Raw genomic sequence first — 16572 nt, forward strand, 5'->3', positions numbered from 1 at the left:
ACTACCTCCCTGGGACTTGTTGCTGGGTAGTCTAAGCAATTTCCAGTCACAGCCTCTGGATGAATTGTTTGGTCACTGCTATGTACTGTAGCGGGAGTGGCGATCAGTAGCACTAGCTCAACCCACCTATGTAAGTTCCGGTGTACTGCCGAATAATTCAACCATAGACGTCACTTCCGCCACGAGTACCCGCTTCCTCTCCCGGCCGCTGACGTCACATCCATTCCTGGCGGTGGCCGCTGATTGGATCGTTCCTCGTACACTCTGAGCAGAGATGGCAGCGGCGGCGGTGGTCCGGTTACTGGGGAGTTCTCGATGTGTTGTGGCCGGTTCCCGGGCCTGGCTGTGCGGTGTGCAGCGGACTAGGAGCTGGCTGGAGCCCAGGGCGGCCCGCCTGTACAGGTAAGTGTCCCGCAGGGGGGCCCCTGAGTGACCTCTATTGTGTGTGGTGTTGGGGGCTCCTGTCAGTGTGTGGGGAGTAATGCGGGCTGCTCTGACCTGTGTCAGTGTGATCAGCCATAACATTATGACCACTGACAGGGAAGGTGAATACTATTAATTATCTCTTTCCAATGGCATCTGAAAGTTTGTGGGATCTGTTAGCAGTAAGTGAACATGTTTTCTCTGAAGTTGAGGTAATGAAAGCAGGAAAAAATGGGAAGTGTAGGGATGTGAGTGTGACAAGGGATTGGTTGTGATGGGTAGAGGATTGGGTCCGAGCAACTCCAATACTGCAGCTCTTGTGGGATATTCCCAGTCTGCAGAGGTCAGGATCGGCCAAAAGTGGTCCAAGGAAGGAAAATCCATTGGACCAGCAACTGGGTCATGGGTGGTTTAGGCTCATTGATGGACCCGGGGGGCCAAGAAAGGTCTCGGAAAATGCACATAATTAGCAGCACACCAGGGATCGTCAATTACGTCCAAATCTTCATTGAAGAATGATCACAGAAGTGCAACATTTCAGAGCCACGCAGCACCCCTTCATCAAGCTGGTGATCTGCGGTGTGCTGGCGTTTGGGCGATCTGTGGAGCGCTGGCGATGGGCGATCTGTGGAGCGCTGGCGATGGGCGATCTGTGGAGCGCTGGCGATGGGCGATCTGTGGAGCGCTGGCGATGGGCGATCTGTGGAGCGCTGGCGATGGGCGATCTGTGGAGCGCTGGCGATGGGCGATCTGTGGAGCGCTGGCGATGGGCGATCTGTGGAGCGCTGGGCGATCTGTGGAGCGATGGGCGATCTGTGGAGCGCTGGGCGATCTGTGGAGCGCTGGGCGCTGGCGATGGGCGATCTGTGGTGTGCTGGCGTTTGGGCGATCTGTGGAGTGCTGGCGTTTGGGCGATCTGTGGTGTGCTGGCGTTTGGGCGATCTGTGGTGTGCTGGCGTTTGGGCGATCTGTGGTGTGCTGGCGTTTGGGCGATCTGTGGTGTGCTGGCGTTTGGGCGATCTGTGGAGTGCTGGCGTTTGGGCGATCTGTGGAGTGCTGGCGTTTGGGCGATCTGTGGAGTGCTGGCGTTTGGGCGATCTGTGGAGTGCTGGCGTTTGGGCGATCTGTGGAGTGCTGGCGTTTGGGCGATCTGTGGAGTGCTGGCGTTTGGGCGATCTGTGGAGTGCTGGCGTTTGGGCGATCTGTGGAGTGCTGGCGATGGGCGATCTGTGGAGTGCTGGCGTTTGGGCGATCTGTGGAGCGCTGGCGATGGGCGATCTGTGGAGCGCTGGCGATGGGCGATCTGTGGAGCGCTGGCGATGGGCGATCTGTGGAGCGCTGGCGATGGGCGATCTGTGGAGCGCTGGCGATGGGCGATCTGTGGAGCGATGGGCGATCTGTGGAGCGATGGGCGATCTGTGGAGCGCTGGGCGATCTGTGGAGCGCTGGGCGCTGGCGATGGGCGATCTGTGGTGTGCTGGCGTTTGGGCGATCTGTGGAGTGCTGGCGTTTGGGCGATCTGTGGTGTGCTGGCGTTTGGGCGATCTGTGGTGTGCTGGCGTTTGGGCGATCTGTGGTGTGCTGGCGTTTGGGCGATCTGTGGTGTGCTGGCGTTTGGGCGATCTGTGGTGTGCTGGCGTTTGGGCGATCTGTGGAGTGCTGGCGTTTGGGCGATCTGTGGAGTGCTGGCGTTTGGGCGATCTGTGGAGTGCTGGCGTTTGGGCGATCTGTGGAGTGCTGGCGTTTGGGCGATCTGTGGAGTGCTGGCGTTTGGGCGATCTGTGGAGTGCTGGCGTTTGGGCGATCTGTGGAGTGCTGGCGTTTGGGCGATCTGTGGAGTGCTGGCGTTTGGGCGATCTGTGGAGTGCTGGCGATGGGCGATCTGTGGAGTGCTGGCGTTTGGGCGATCTGTGGAGTGCTGGCGTTTGGGCGATCTGTGGAGTGCTGGCGTTTGGGCGATCTGTGGAGTGCTGGCGTTTGGGCGATCTGTGGAGTGCTGGCGTTTGGGCGATCTGTGGAGTGCTGGCGCTTGGGCGATCTGTGGAGTGCTGGCGTTTGGGAGATCTGCGGTGTGCTGGTGAATATATGCATTTGTTCTGTGATGTTTCCAGTTGTTTTTGCAGCACCTGTTTTTACCAAAGCCTTATCCAGTAAAGTGTGTGATGAGGAATATCGATACTATGTTAGAACACACAGCGCATCAGTTTGTTTATGTATGGGGCTATGTATCTGCAGAGTGGTCAGGGTGCCCATGCTGTCCCGTACCTACAATGGGCACGTGAGCATCACAACTGGACCTCAGGAGTAATGGAAGAAGGTGGTTTGCTCTGAAGAATTCAAGAATGGTTGGTTTGTGGAGGTATTGACTTGGCCTCCAGATTCTCAAGATCTCGAATAAAGCATCTGTGGGATGTGCTGGAAAAACAAGTCTGATCCACGGAGATCCCCACCTTGCAACTGACAGGACCTAAAAACATCTACTGATGTCTTGGTGCCAGATACCCCAGCATACTTTCAGAGGTCTGGTGGAGTCCAGGCCTCAATGAGTTATAGTGGGTGGTCATAATGTGATGACTGATTGGTGTATATGAGGGATCAGGCTGATGTATACAGCTATGGTTCCTCTATGTCCTCCTTCCTTGTATACAGTTCAGGTTCCTCAGTGTGTCTGTGTCACATGTTGGTGATAGAGCTGTCAGTACAGCAGATGGTAGTAATGATGATCAGTCCCTGAAGAGATCTCTGTCCTTCCTTCTCTGGGTTCTCAGAGATCGCTGTGCAGGTCACCTCCATTTGCACTTCTCTAGTGTTTTCAGGAGATTTTGGCGCTTTTCTTTTTCCTTTTTTTTTTTTTTTTTTGGACTTTTTCAAGCTTCAAGTGACACGGCACCCAGGTGAGTGCAAGCTCCATACAATGGAATGGGAAACTATATGCTGAGTGTTCGAGCACTTCAAGAAACTCAATTCAAATAAGTGTGGGGTGAGTGTATGGCAGGGGTCTCAAACTGTTGGCCCTCCAGCTGTAGCCGAACTAAAAGTCCCATCATGCCTCTGCCTATGGGAGTCATGCTTGTAACTGTCAGCCTTGCAATGCTTCATGGGAATTGTGGTCCTGGAACAGCTGGAGGGCCACCAGGTTGAGACCCCTGGTGTATGAAAGTCTTTCTTATTGGCTGACTTTTGTTCTGGTAAATATACCAATGAAGGTGTTGTGTTGTGCGAAAAAAAAAAAAAAAAAACTAGCTGCTCGTCCAGCCATCTATCAATACCACATCCCAAACTTGATTGGAGACACCTAAGAGTGGACTTTTGAGGTGCCGAAGAATTACAACTATACAGGTACATCTAATAAATTAGAATATCAAAAAATTAATTTATTTCAGTCATTCAATTCAAAAACTGAAACTCCTCATTTATTTTATATAGATGTATTACACGCAGAGTGACTCGTCCCAATCTGACAGTGGTGGTGTCACCGCCCCCTCCCCCAAAACTCATACTGTGTTCCAAAAGCCACATCTGCAACCTCTCAGATAAATTGGGAGCAGCGGATGTGTCACAATTGACATGAATGGGACTGCCTGCATGGGGGTACAAGAAGCATTTCTCCACCCTGTGTGGGCACCCATGTGAATGAGGCCTAAGGGTCCTTTCACACGAACGATCAGATCCTCCTGTCACTTTTTTTAGGCGGACCTGATCGGATGCTCCATGCATCCCTATGGTGCAGCGTATGTCAGCGGAGACATCTATCCGATCCGATCCTGTCCGTGAAATCTGGATGGATGGAAACCCTATTTTCCATCTGTCCAGCGGATCGGATGAGAACAGACAGGCGGTCCGTTCTCATCCGATTCCCCCAAAGAGGACATCAGGGATCTGATAGCTCCATCTCCGCACACAGAGTAGAGATGGAGCTGCCGTCCGTCTGCTCAGTGGGGATCTGCGGATCGATCCCCGCTAAGCAGAACGCAGTTCGCCGGCGGATGTGGACAGTGTGAAAGGACCCAAAGTCTTTTTTATTTTATATAATTCCTTTTTAATGATCTAAAGCTTTGTACTTTTTATATGAATGCAGGTGCATCCCATAAAATTAGAATATCATCAAAAAGGTAATTGTATTTCAGTTATTCAATTTAAAAAGTAAAACTCATTTATTTTATATAGATGTGTTACCTCACAGAGTGATATATTTCAAGCATTTCTTTTAATTTTGATGATCATGGTTATGATTACAGGTAGTGAAAACCCCCAAATTCAGTATCTCAGAAAATGAGAATATTACATAAGACCAATTAACAAAAAAAATAATTTTTAATACAGAATTGTTGGCTTACTGAAAAGTATGAACTCAATACTTGGTCAGGGCTCCTTTTACATGAATTACTGCATCAATGCGGTGTGGCATGGAGGTGATTAGCCTGTGGCACTGCTGAGGTGTTATGGAAGCCCCGGTTGCTTTGATAGCAGCCTTCATCTTGTCTGCATTGTTGGGTCTGGTGTCTCTCATCATCCTTTTTGACAATACCCTACAGATTCTCTATGGGGTTTAGGTCAGGTGAGTTTGCTGGCCAATCAATCACAAAGTAGGGCTGGGCGATATGGCTGAAAACTGTATCACGATATCAGTGTTTCATATCGGTCGATATCGATAATTATTGATATTTTTTTATTACCCATTTAAAATAAGGACCAGGAGAAAAATGTTACATTTAAACATTTTTATTTTAAACTTAACCTTCCTCTGATCATAATCCCCTCAGTTCTTAAGACGGAGGACTGAGGAGGAGAAGCGCTGTATATGTGTGTCTGACTATGACGGACCACCGCTGCGCCTGGATGTGACGTCAGCTGCCGGGAGAGGAAACGGGCGGTGCGTCTGTACAGGCCAGGGGCTGTGATAGGATAGTACCTATCCTATCACAGCCCCTGGCCTGTACAGACACACCGCCCGCTTCCTCTCCCGGCAGCTGACTGACGTCACATCCAGGCCGGGGAGTTCTCTGTACCTATCACAGCGCGCCGCAGCCCCTGTACAGACGCACCGCCCGCAGCTGACGTCACATGCAGGCGCGGCGGTGGTCCGTTACTGGGGAGTTCGGTTCCTGTGCGGCGGACTACGAGCTGGCTGGAGCCCCAGGGTGTGTGTAGTTACGCGGGGGCTGGCTGCACAAGCGGAAAAAGGCGAAAAAAAACATAGTACTTTCAAGTTCTAATATTGAACGTTTTATCGTTCAATTTTTTTATTGCTATCGATCACGTGACTATCACGATACATATCGGTATCGTTTTATCGCCCAGCCCTATCACAAAGATACCATGATCATTAAACCAGGTACAGGCGGTCCCCAGGTTACAAACATCTGACTTAAACGACTCCTACTTACAAATGGAAGGCGACAACAGGAAGTGAGGAGAAATCTACTCCTAGGAAGGGAAATTCATTCCTGTAAGAGTTGTTATGGGAAAAAGGTGTCTCCACTGAAGCTTTATCACTAATCCTTGTTTCCACGACAACCCAAAATTTTCAAAATCCAATTGTCATAGGGACAGAAAGTGAGGTGAAATCTTCTGAACGGGGGGTACAGACAGAAAAACAAATGGAAGAGGGGTGTTACCCTTCCCCATGCTATCTAAAAAAATATTTTGGCTGGGGCTGCATTTAAAAAATGTTCCTGTTCCGACTTGCATACAAATTAGACTTCAGAACAAACTTACAGTCCCTATCTTGTTTGGAACACAGGGACCACCTGTATTGGTACATTTGGCAGTGTGGGCAGGTGCCAAGTCCTGCTGGAAAATGAAATCGGCATCTCCATAAAGCTGGTCAGCAGAGGGAAGCATGAAGTGCTCTAGAGGTTCATAGTAAAAGGCTGCACTGACTTTGGACTTGATAATTGGACCAACACCAGCAGATGACATGGCTCCCCAAATCATGACTGACTGTGGAATCTTCATGTAACTTGGATTCTGTGCCCTCCACTCTTCCTCCAGACTCTGGACCTTTGATTTCCAAATGACATCTACATTTCCCACAGTCCATGATGGTTTTTTGCACATGAGCCCACCAAGAATACTGTAAACCGCATTTGTAGAGAGACTTTTCTCAGTAGTTTAAGGGCTTGGTTAGGAATCGGATGAAGTATTATAACATTGAGTGCATTTGAAGAACAGGGGAATTGTAAACTTTAATAGGCAGATTATAGATGGCAAATCCTTTCTCAGAAATAGGTTTGTATAGTACACATGTGCTGCACAATATACATAGGTTACAGTCTGATCTCGCTCCTTAATCAGATTATGTAACCCTCATGTGATTAGATCTGCATGCCTTCTGTACAAAACAGTGTAAAATATTTAAGCTCCAAATAATTGTTGCCAGTTAGACCGGTTTGAACAGGTTCATATGATCAGTTAAGTGGTAGCTTAGACCAGATCTATAGGATTATATGGGTGTTCATATCATCATAGGATATTCATTCTGTAGAATACTGAGAGTAATAAAAGTGCATCGAATATCTAGACAAGTAATATTAGAGCCACCCCATATTCTCACAGCACAGCTGATGTCTGCCATGTTCACCTGTAGTTCTTTTTCAGAGATGTGACCTGTTATGGCTTTCTGAGTCTGCAGAACTAAAAATTCTATCCTCCTCCTCTACATTTTAGTTAAAGATGAAGTAAACCCTCCTCTGACACTTGTACCTATAGGTAAGCCTATGATAAGGCTTACCTATAGGTACTGTAATTATCAACTAAACATGCACCGTTTAGGAGATATTTACCTTACATGCAGCCAGTGACGTCACTGGCGCATGCGCTCTGAAGGAACGGCCGCTGGTGCCGTTTCTTCAGAGCCCCGTGCCCTGACTGTCGGCTCCCGCGCGCGGGAGTGACGTCACCGCGGCTCCGGCCAATCAAATGGCCGATGCCGCGATCCCGGAAAACGGGCGTCTGGACATGTCTCCCGTCATACAGGTGAGCGGACGGCACGGCGGGGGCTCATTCTAAGGTAAGTATTTCATAATGAGCTAGTATGCGATGCATACTAGCTCATTATGTGTTTCTCTTTCAGCTTGTAAAAAAAAAAAAAAAAGAAAATTGAGTTTACAACCTCTTTAAGATGGGTTCACCTATTGAACATTCCACCCGTAGTGAGGATGTAACATGTTCAAGCAGACCCCCTTTCTTTTGTGACAGGCCGAGGTTCCTCTCCCCTGCAGACGCTGTCACATTTAAAATTTGGCTCTGCCTGCAAAGCCGTATCATTCATTCAATCACAAAGATCTATGAATAAACAAACTACAAGTCCCATCTTCCACCATGGCACACAGATTTGTAGTTTCAATGGACTGCGAGCTTGCTGATCAGCACAGTCCCAGTCTATTTACACCTCTGAAACTGACAGCTTGTACAGAGGTACAGAGACAGTAGGCATTGTCCTCAAGATGCTGACATTGTACCCACAATCCACTGATCCTGGGTGCAATGCTCTGCAGGCTCCTGTGGGGAAAAAATAAAATGAATGCAAATTTTTATTCTTTAATGTGCGCGTGGATTTTTTTTCATAAAGATGGATTTATCCTTTAAACTTAAGCTTGCTTTATCTAGATGAGACCTCATCTTATTTGCTGTTATAAACAGGCTATCCTCTTTCTCTCTTTTTTTTTTTTTTCCTCTAACTGTAATAAACAGACAATCCTCCTTTATCGCTCTCTAGCTGTGATAAACAAGCTTCTCTCTCTAGTTATGTACTAGAAACCCATCACCCAGCATGTCCAACCAGCTTCTGATTTGCAGGGCACTTATATGGTAACTGTTTGTAGGCAGTCCTATTCATATCAGTTGGAATGCAGTGTCTGCATGGACTCGGGGGCTGCACCCAGTTTGAGAGCAATATGGCAGCAGGTGCACAGCCTTGAACGCAGTGTCTGTACTCAGGCCGTGCTCCCACACAGCTGTCAACGCAGCCACTGCATTCCAACTGACATGGGTAGGAAAATCTGCACGGGGATATATGGAACACCTCTGCATTCCTGTACGGGCCCTCTGGTAATAACTAAGCACTAAAGGAGCGTGAAATGTTTCTGATGTTCCAAGAGCCGTGTATTCTTTTTTTACCTTTATCCACTTAAGCCCCGGAAGATTTTACCCCCTTCCTGACCAGGGTTTTTTTTTTTTTTTTACTGCATGACTTTAACGGACAATTGCACGGTCGTGCGACGCTGTACCTAAACGAATTTGACGTCCTTTTTTTCCCACAAACGGAGCTTTCTTTTGGTGGTATTTGATCACCTGTGCGATTTTTTTTTTTTTTTTTTTTTTTTTTTTTTTTTTTTTTTTTTTTTTTTTTTTTTTTTATCATGCGCTATAAACAAAAAAAGAGCGACAATTTTGCAAAAATAACAATATTTTTCACATTTATTTATATGAAATTCCCCCAAAAAAATGTAAAAATCAAAATGTTTTAACATTTTCGGCCAATTTGTTTTCTGCTACATATGTTTGGTAAAAAAAATTGCAAAAAGCGTATTTTGATTGGTTTGCGCAAAAGTTATTGCGTTTACTAACAAAGGGAAAGATTTTTGTCATTTTTGGTGTTTTTTTTTAACGCATAATGGCGGCGATCTGCGTTTTTTTTTTTTTTTTTTTTGCAGGACTGCGACATTGCGGCGGACAGATCGGACCCTTGACTGACATTTTTGACACTTTTGGGGTTACCAGTGACATTACTACAGTAATCAGTGCTATACATATGCACTGTTACTGTAAAAATGACACTGGCAGGGAAGGGGTTAACTGTATTGGAGAGGGAGGGATTAAGTGTGTCCTAGGGGCGTGTTTCTAACTGTGATTGGACATGGCTACTAGTGTAAAAACAGAGATCAACGGTCCTACATAGTAGAACCGTCTGATCTCCATTTTTACACAGGGGAGAATGACAGGTGGCTTGTTTACATTAGCCGCCTGCCTTTCTCCCTTCCCGGCGAACGATCGCGAGTGACCGGCGGACATCGGGTCCGCCGGTCACACGCACTGACTTAGGACTTAGGGAACGAGGCGGGGCGGGCGCGCGCCTCAGCGGGCACACTCTCGCCCGCTATTGGCTCACAAGCCAGTGACAGGCTAGTGACGTACCGGTACATCACTTTGCCTGGCCGGGGCTGACCGCCGCAGTATATGTACTTGCGGCGGTCGGCAAGAGGTTATGCAGTGAGCAAATAAGACGTATGCGGTTTGCACATTGGTGTGCCACCACCTTCTTTTTCAGGGCCCTCACACGGGTGTACTCTGTAGTACGCCTGTGTGACTACAGCTGATTCTGTCACTTGTAGTTCTGCATGACAGATGTGATGAGCTGTAAACTTGTGCAATTTGTGTGGCGCTACAGCTCACAGCATGCCCAGCTGAGAATCTGCCTGCATTCCCTGTGTGAATATGGCCACATCTGACTAAACATCCCCCCCCCCAAGTTTTCAAAGGTACAAAAGCAATGAGTCCAACAGGAACAAAGAAAAAAAAACAGGCATTGAACTCTACTGAGCCCTATATTAAAATATATGCATGTATAAGCATAAGGCCAAACCATTTTTGTAGTCTGATCCTTCTCGATATCCAATGACCCCATGTGGAGAAGATCTGGTCATGATATGACCAAATTTAACCACTTAAGCCACGGAAGATTTTACCCCCTTCCTGACCAGGGCCTATTTTGCGATTCGGCACTGTGTGACTTTAACGGACAATTACGCGGTCGTGCGACGCTGTACCTAAACGAATTTGACGTCCTTTATTTCCCACAAACAGAGCTTTCTTTTGGCGGTATTTGATCACCTGTGCGATTTTTACTTTTTGCGCTATAATCAAAAAAACGGCGTCAATTTTGCAAAAATAATACTTTTCACATTTTTTTTATATGAAATTCCCCCCCAAAAAAAAGTAAAAATCAAAATTTTTTAACATTTTGGGCCAATTTTTTTTTTTACCATATGTTTGGTTAAAAAAAATCGCAAAAAGTGTATTTTGATTGGTTTGCGCAAAAGTTATTGCGTTTACTAACAAAGGGAAAGATTTTTGTCATTTTTTGGTTTTTTTTTTAAACGCGTAATGGCGGCAATCTGCAATTTTTTTTTTTTTTTTTGCGGGACTGCGACATTGCAGCGGACAGATCAGACCCTTGACTGACATTTTTGACACTTTTGGGTTTACCAGTGACATTTCTACAGTAATCAGTGCTATACATATGCACTGTTACTGTAAAATTACACTGGCAGTGAAGGGGTTAACTTTTTTTTTTTTTTTTTGAGAGGGAGGGGTTATGTGTATCCCTAGGGGCGTGATTCTAACTGTGATTGGCTGTGGCTTGAGGTGTAGGAATAATGATCAACAGTCCTACATAGAACCGTACTATCACTGTTTCTACACAGGGGAGAATGACAGGTGGCTTGTTTACATCAGCCGCCTGCCGTTCTCCCTCTCCACCCGACAATCGCGAGTGACCGGCGGCGCGCTCGCTCCCTAGACCCTCACAGGCTACCGACGTATCCCTACGTCACTCTGCCTGTGAGGGGCTGACCGCCGACGTAAATAGTCGTGCGGCGGTGGTTAACAAACTCCACTTTAAAGTTAAACTCCAGCTTTTGATAACCCTTACATCGTTTGTTTGGGTCAAGTTGGCCCAAATGAACTATGTCCCTCACTAACATGTGAGGCCGCTGGATGTGCGATATAAACTGTATATAGCTGCGGCTACCTACAGCATATCGCGCTTTGTTCCAGGTTCGAGCTGATACCTTCCAGTCTCATACCCGGAACACAGTATATCTAATCGGCACTAATAGATGTATTCTAGCAATGAGTACAAGCTTCCTCTGGCAGTCAGAGAGGCGGGCTGATTATGTCACAACCTCTGACTCGGCCAATCAGAGCAAGCTTTGTATTCATTGCTAGATGCTACATCGCTTTCTTTGAATTCTTGAGCGCCAATCAGAAGACTCTGCTGTGTTCTGGGTATGAGACTGGAAGGTCTCAGTTCGAACCCGGAACACAGTGCGGTATGATGTAAGGAAGCCGCAGTTATATACATTTATACCCAGCGGCCTCACATGTTAGTGAGGGATATCTTTCAATTTGGCCAAGATGGCCCTAAAGAACCATGTAAAGTTTATCAAAAGCTGGAGTTCTGCTTTAAAGCTGAACTCAGGCAAAGAGGTGAATACACATTTTAGTATATGGGGCAGTTTTACCTGCAAAGGGATTTGTATTTATTTTCATCCAGTTCTGAGTTTACACAGCTCTGCCACACAACATGGGTCTGCCTTGCTAGGCAATAGACCTGATTTTTCTCATTGATGGTACAGCTGATCACTTGCACTCTGATTAGGTTAGTAGATACACTAGATTACCAAAAGTATTGACACACCTGCCTTTACACGCACATGAACATTATTGGCATCTCAGTCGTAGTCCGTAGTGTTCAATATGGAGTTGGCCTACCCCTTGCAGCTATAACAGCTTCAACCCTTCTGGGAAGGCTGTCCACAAGGTTTAGGAGAGGTCAAACATTCCCATAGACTAATTCTTCCAGAAGCCCATTTGTGAGGTCAGGCACTGATGTTGGACAAGAAGGCCTGACTCACAGTCTCCGCTGTAATTCATCCCAAAGATTTTCTATCGGCTTGAGGTCAGGACTCTGTGCTGAGCAGTCCAGTACCTGCACCCCAAATTCCCTCATCTTTAGGGACCTTGCTTTGTGCACTGGTGAGCAGTCTTGTTGGAACAGGAAGGGGCCATCCCCAAACTGTTCACACAAAGTTGAGAGCGTGAAATTGTCCAAAATGTCTTGGCATGCTGATGCCTTAAGAGTTCCCTTCACTGGAACTAAGGGGCCAAGCCCAACCCCTGGAAAACAACCCCACCCTAGCATTCCCCCCCCCCCCCCCCAACCAAATGATTTGGACTAGTGCACAAAGCAAGGTCCATAAAGATGGATATGAGATTTTGGGGTGGAGGAACTTGATTGGCCTACTGACCTCAACCTGACGGAACACCTTTGGGATGAATTAGAGCAGAGACTGTGAACCAGGCCTTCTCATCCAACATCAGTGCCTGACCTCACAAATGCGCTTCTGGAAGAATGGTCAAACATTCCCATATGTACACTTTTGAACCTCATAGACAGTCTTCCCAGAAGTGTTTGAACTGTTGTATAGCTGCAAAGGGTGGGCCAACTCAATATTGATCCCTACGGACTAAGACTGGGATGCCATTAAAGTTCATGTGTGTGTAAAGGGAGGCGTCCTAATACTTTTGGTAATATAGTGTATGTCTACAACAGTGGATATGTTGCCTATAGGGCACACTCACATGTGCATAGGAGTTGGCATGCAGTGTGGCCTACTTCTTAATCCTTCACAGGATTGTCTGCCAGCAAGATTCCATGTTAGGAACATAGGGGCCTCCCTTATTATTTATTTTTTAACACAAGCTGAGCTCAGGGCCCCGCAGGTTTACTGCCAGCAGTACTGGAGTGTGTTATGATCTTCCTCCCCACACTGGCTGTACAGATAAGAGTGTACTGAGTACTGTGAACTCTGATACTGTGACACTGGCGCATTGTGATGATCAGACCTTTGTCTTTCTTTCAACCTTTTTTTTTTTTTTTTTTTTTTTTTTTTTTTTTTTTATCGGCCATAAACAGTTTCTTTGTACAAGTACAGTCAGACATTTAGACAGAACATGGCATACATGCTTTATTTTTTTATCACTGAGCTGCTTCCGGCTGAAATGAAATCTATTCATTGTTTACATTTTTACAGGAAATTTCCTCCTTTCCTATGCATTACAGTAATGATAACTTTGTGCTGGTTTTGTCTTTTTTTTTTTTTTCCCCCTTTAGGCTTTATTTTTTTGTTCTGATTTAAATGCATTGAGCATATACGTTAAGTTTGAGTTGCGCTTTTTTTTTCCCATCGTAGGTTATTTGACTTGTGTCCATGCATCCAAAACTTTTTGGCCAACACACCATACAGATATAAATTAGCACCAATAAAAACAGTGGTAGTCCTGTGTGAATGTGCCCTTTAAAATGATTGTCTTTAGGTAAAGTGCAAATCAAGGTCCAGGACCTCAACCTCTAAATCCTAAAGACCCCTTTCTAACAGGGTTCAGAGTAATTTTTAACTCCGGTTTTCTCAGTAGGAGATCTTCTTGCTAAATCCTCCTCCCCCCCCCTCCCCCACTGAGCAGAGCGGTTCTGGGGTTGACCAGTCCAGTCCATATCTGCTCTGCTTATGCAAAGCGGACACAGCCCACACAGCTCTATGGGCCAGACCAGCTGCCCTTTCACACCCAACTGCCCTCCGCTCTGGCCAGATGGAGGGGAGCAGATTCCCTTCCAGGATGGTCAGAAACCACAAGAAAGGAAATACCGGCAGAAGCGAAACAATGGCAAAAAAAAAAGAAGAAATAAAGGACATTAGAGACCAATGGGGGGGATGGCCCCTATATGTCAAAGAACTTGTGTTTAAGTGAGAATACTAGGCAGTAAGAGTGAATGGGGGTAATAGAAAAGATAAGGAAGTTAGTGCTAAGTGTGGAGCTAAGATCGATTAGACACAGCAGGTACAGGCTAGAGAAAAAACGGAAGGAATGAAAGATAAAATGACAGTGTACTCGGGCCCTTGGTGCTCACTTGAGCTCAAACCTCGAGTACTCGAAGGCGAAGGCCCAGAGGGCATACGTGGGCAGTCTTACCTCCTTGGTAGAAAAATTGGTGGTGGGGTGAGGTGCCCAGGACCACTATCAATCCAGAAAGCCAGAAGGTGGAAGAGGGAGGGGTGCGGAATGGGGGGAGAGGGTGGGAGGGGGAGCTGGATTGATAAGTTTCTGGGATAAGCTCGTTTCTCCTCTTCCTCCTGCACCCTTTTTTTTTTCCTCTGTTTTGCTTGTCTCCCCTTTTTCTCAATGTGGGTTGTTATGGCCCTTGGTTGGGAAGGAGGGAAGCGGAAGGAAGAGTGATGGATATTATGACCAAAATCAAGTTCCTAATATAGTGTGTGTGTGTGTGTGTGTGTGTGTATGTATGTGTAAAGGTTTCCTGGTCAAAAGATAGAAGATCCTCAAGGAAATTTAACATTATTCCGCAAATGTAGTTTTCTTACAAGAGAGACGCATAGTACATGCAAAAATTTAATTTATACTCCAATTAATATCCAACATGGTATTATGGGGATTCAACAATGAAAAGAGTGAAGGGAATGGCAATAGGTATCGTATAAGATTTATGATAATTTAAGAATGGTAGATCCGGAAGGTAGATGCTTGTTTTTGAGAGGGAAATTATACGAAATTATACCAGTATATGCTGGCAAATGTATACTGTCCCAATAAAAATCCCATGGTCTATGTAAGACAGGTCTTGGGAAAATGAATGGACTTTAAAACTGGTAAAGTGTTAGTAGCAGGCGATTTTTAATTTCAATGTGGATCAAAGCTTGATATTTTGTCCCATGCTCGGAGAAGTGAAGCAAATCAACTTGGGTTAATCAAAAACATGTTATATCAATGTCAACCACTAGTTAGTTGGAGAATTCAACACCCTAGAGCAGGGGTGTCAAACTCCATTTCATCATGGGCTGCATCAGCATTATGGTTTCCCTCAAAGGGCCGGTTATATCTGTAGGATTAGATGTCCAGAGCACCCCATGTCCTGGGGGGGGGGGGGCAAATAGCCTTTCTACAGCTGCACAGAGGAGTGCAGGATCTGGCAAAGGAGTTCTGTCCTCTCTGCTGTCGATTACAGAGACAAGGTGGGGGCAGAGACAAGGGGAGTGCCGCAGCTGCAGGAGAGGTGCGAGGGCCACATGAAATGGACCGGGGGGCCGCATTCGGCCCGCGGGCCTTGTGTTTGACACCTGTTCCCTAGAGTGAGACTATACGTTCTACTCCCCTGTGCATGGGTCATATTCATGACTGGATTACATATTAAACACAGACTACTGGAAACAGTGCGTAGAACATCATCTATTGAAGCAATCAGTCTATCTGACCATGCACTGGTGACAATGGAATTGGAGATAAGAGGTACAGAATAGGGCAAATATCTGGAGAATAAATGAGACATTAATCCAAGATAAGGAGATAGAAGGAATAATAAAAGAACTAGAAAAATATTTTGTATTTAAATAAGACCCCGGGAATATCAGAGGCCATGATATTTGACGCTCCTAAGGCCTATATTCAGAGCATTCTGTTATCAATAGGGACTCAGAAAAAGAGAGGCTGATTAAAATATTGAAGGAACTGCATGAGTTGGAACAAAAGCATAAAAAAGGAAAAGAGAACATACAGCATTTGATAGTGTTAAAAAACAGATACGTTAAATACACTAATGGAACAGAAAACAAGGTGAACATTTAACAGAATGAGTAAAGAAAGATATCCATTGGGGAATAAATCTGCAAAGTATTTAGCAAGAATTCTAAGAACAAAAAGTCGATAAATTGTATAGAAAAAAATCAAAAATAGCTTGGGGGAACTGGTGTGCTCTACACCAGATATTGTAAGCGTATTCCAGAATTTCTATAGTGCTCTATATTCAGGAAGATCAACCAAGGAACAAATAACAGAATTGGAAAGAGAGGAAAAGATACAAGCTTACTCCAAATTACCTAAATTAAGGGAGGAAAAATGACTACATATCACAGAGAGAAGTTTTAATAGCATTAAAGGAGACCGCTTTAGGAAAGAGTCCAGCGCCAGATGGTTTCTCTGTAATTTATTACAAAAAGTTAAAAGATCAATTAGTCCCAAGATTAGGTTCTTATTGGAATTCTCTAGATGAAGGGACAGAAATGAGGAAAGAATCACTGCTGGCTTATATTACGTTGATACCAAAAGAAGATAAGGATATAACGCAATGTGCCAGTTATAGACCAATATCCTATTGAATGCCGATACAAAGCTATATGCTGAAGTATTAGCCACTAGACTGAAGGGATTATTGCCGGAGTGGATACATACAGACCAAGTTGGGTTTGCCTCAGGGAGGGAAGGGAGAGGGCTCGTTTAGGGGCGGGGCAGGGTAGGGGTTAGGTGGGGCAACTGGTGGCGAGTAACCCTTAAGGCTAGTAGCTCAGGACTAGAAAT

General features: G+C 45.8%; 1 protein-coding gene across 1 annotated transcript in view; it reads left to right on the top strand.

Moving 5' to 3' along the window:
* Positions 1-203: 203 nt before the first annotated feature.
* The window catches only part of FDX1 (ferredoxin 1), a 59498-nt gene continuing 43129 nt past the window's right edge, over positions 204-16572 (top strand). Inside the window, exon 1 of the mRNA XM_082244941.1 lies at positions 204-402. Within this exon, the coding sequence (XP_082101067.1) occupies positions 275-402 (128 nt within the window). The 5' untranslated portion in view covers positions 204-274. The remainder of the gene's footprint in view (positions 403-16572) is intronic.

This window comes from Pelophylax lessonae (assembly GCF_965119305.1).
Source record: "Pelophylax lessonae genome assembly, chromosome: 2".
NCBI classification, from domain to species: Eukaryota; Metazoa; Chordata; class Amphibia; order Anura; family Ranidae; genus Pelophylax; species Pelophylax lessonae.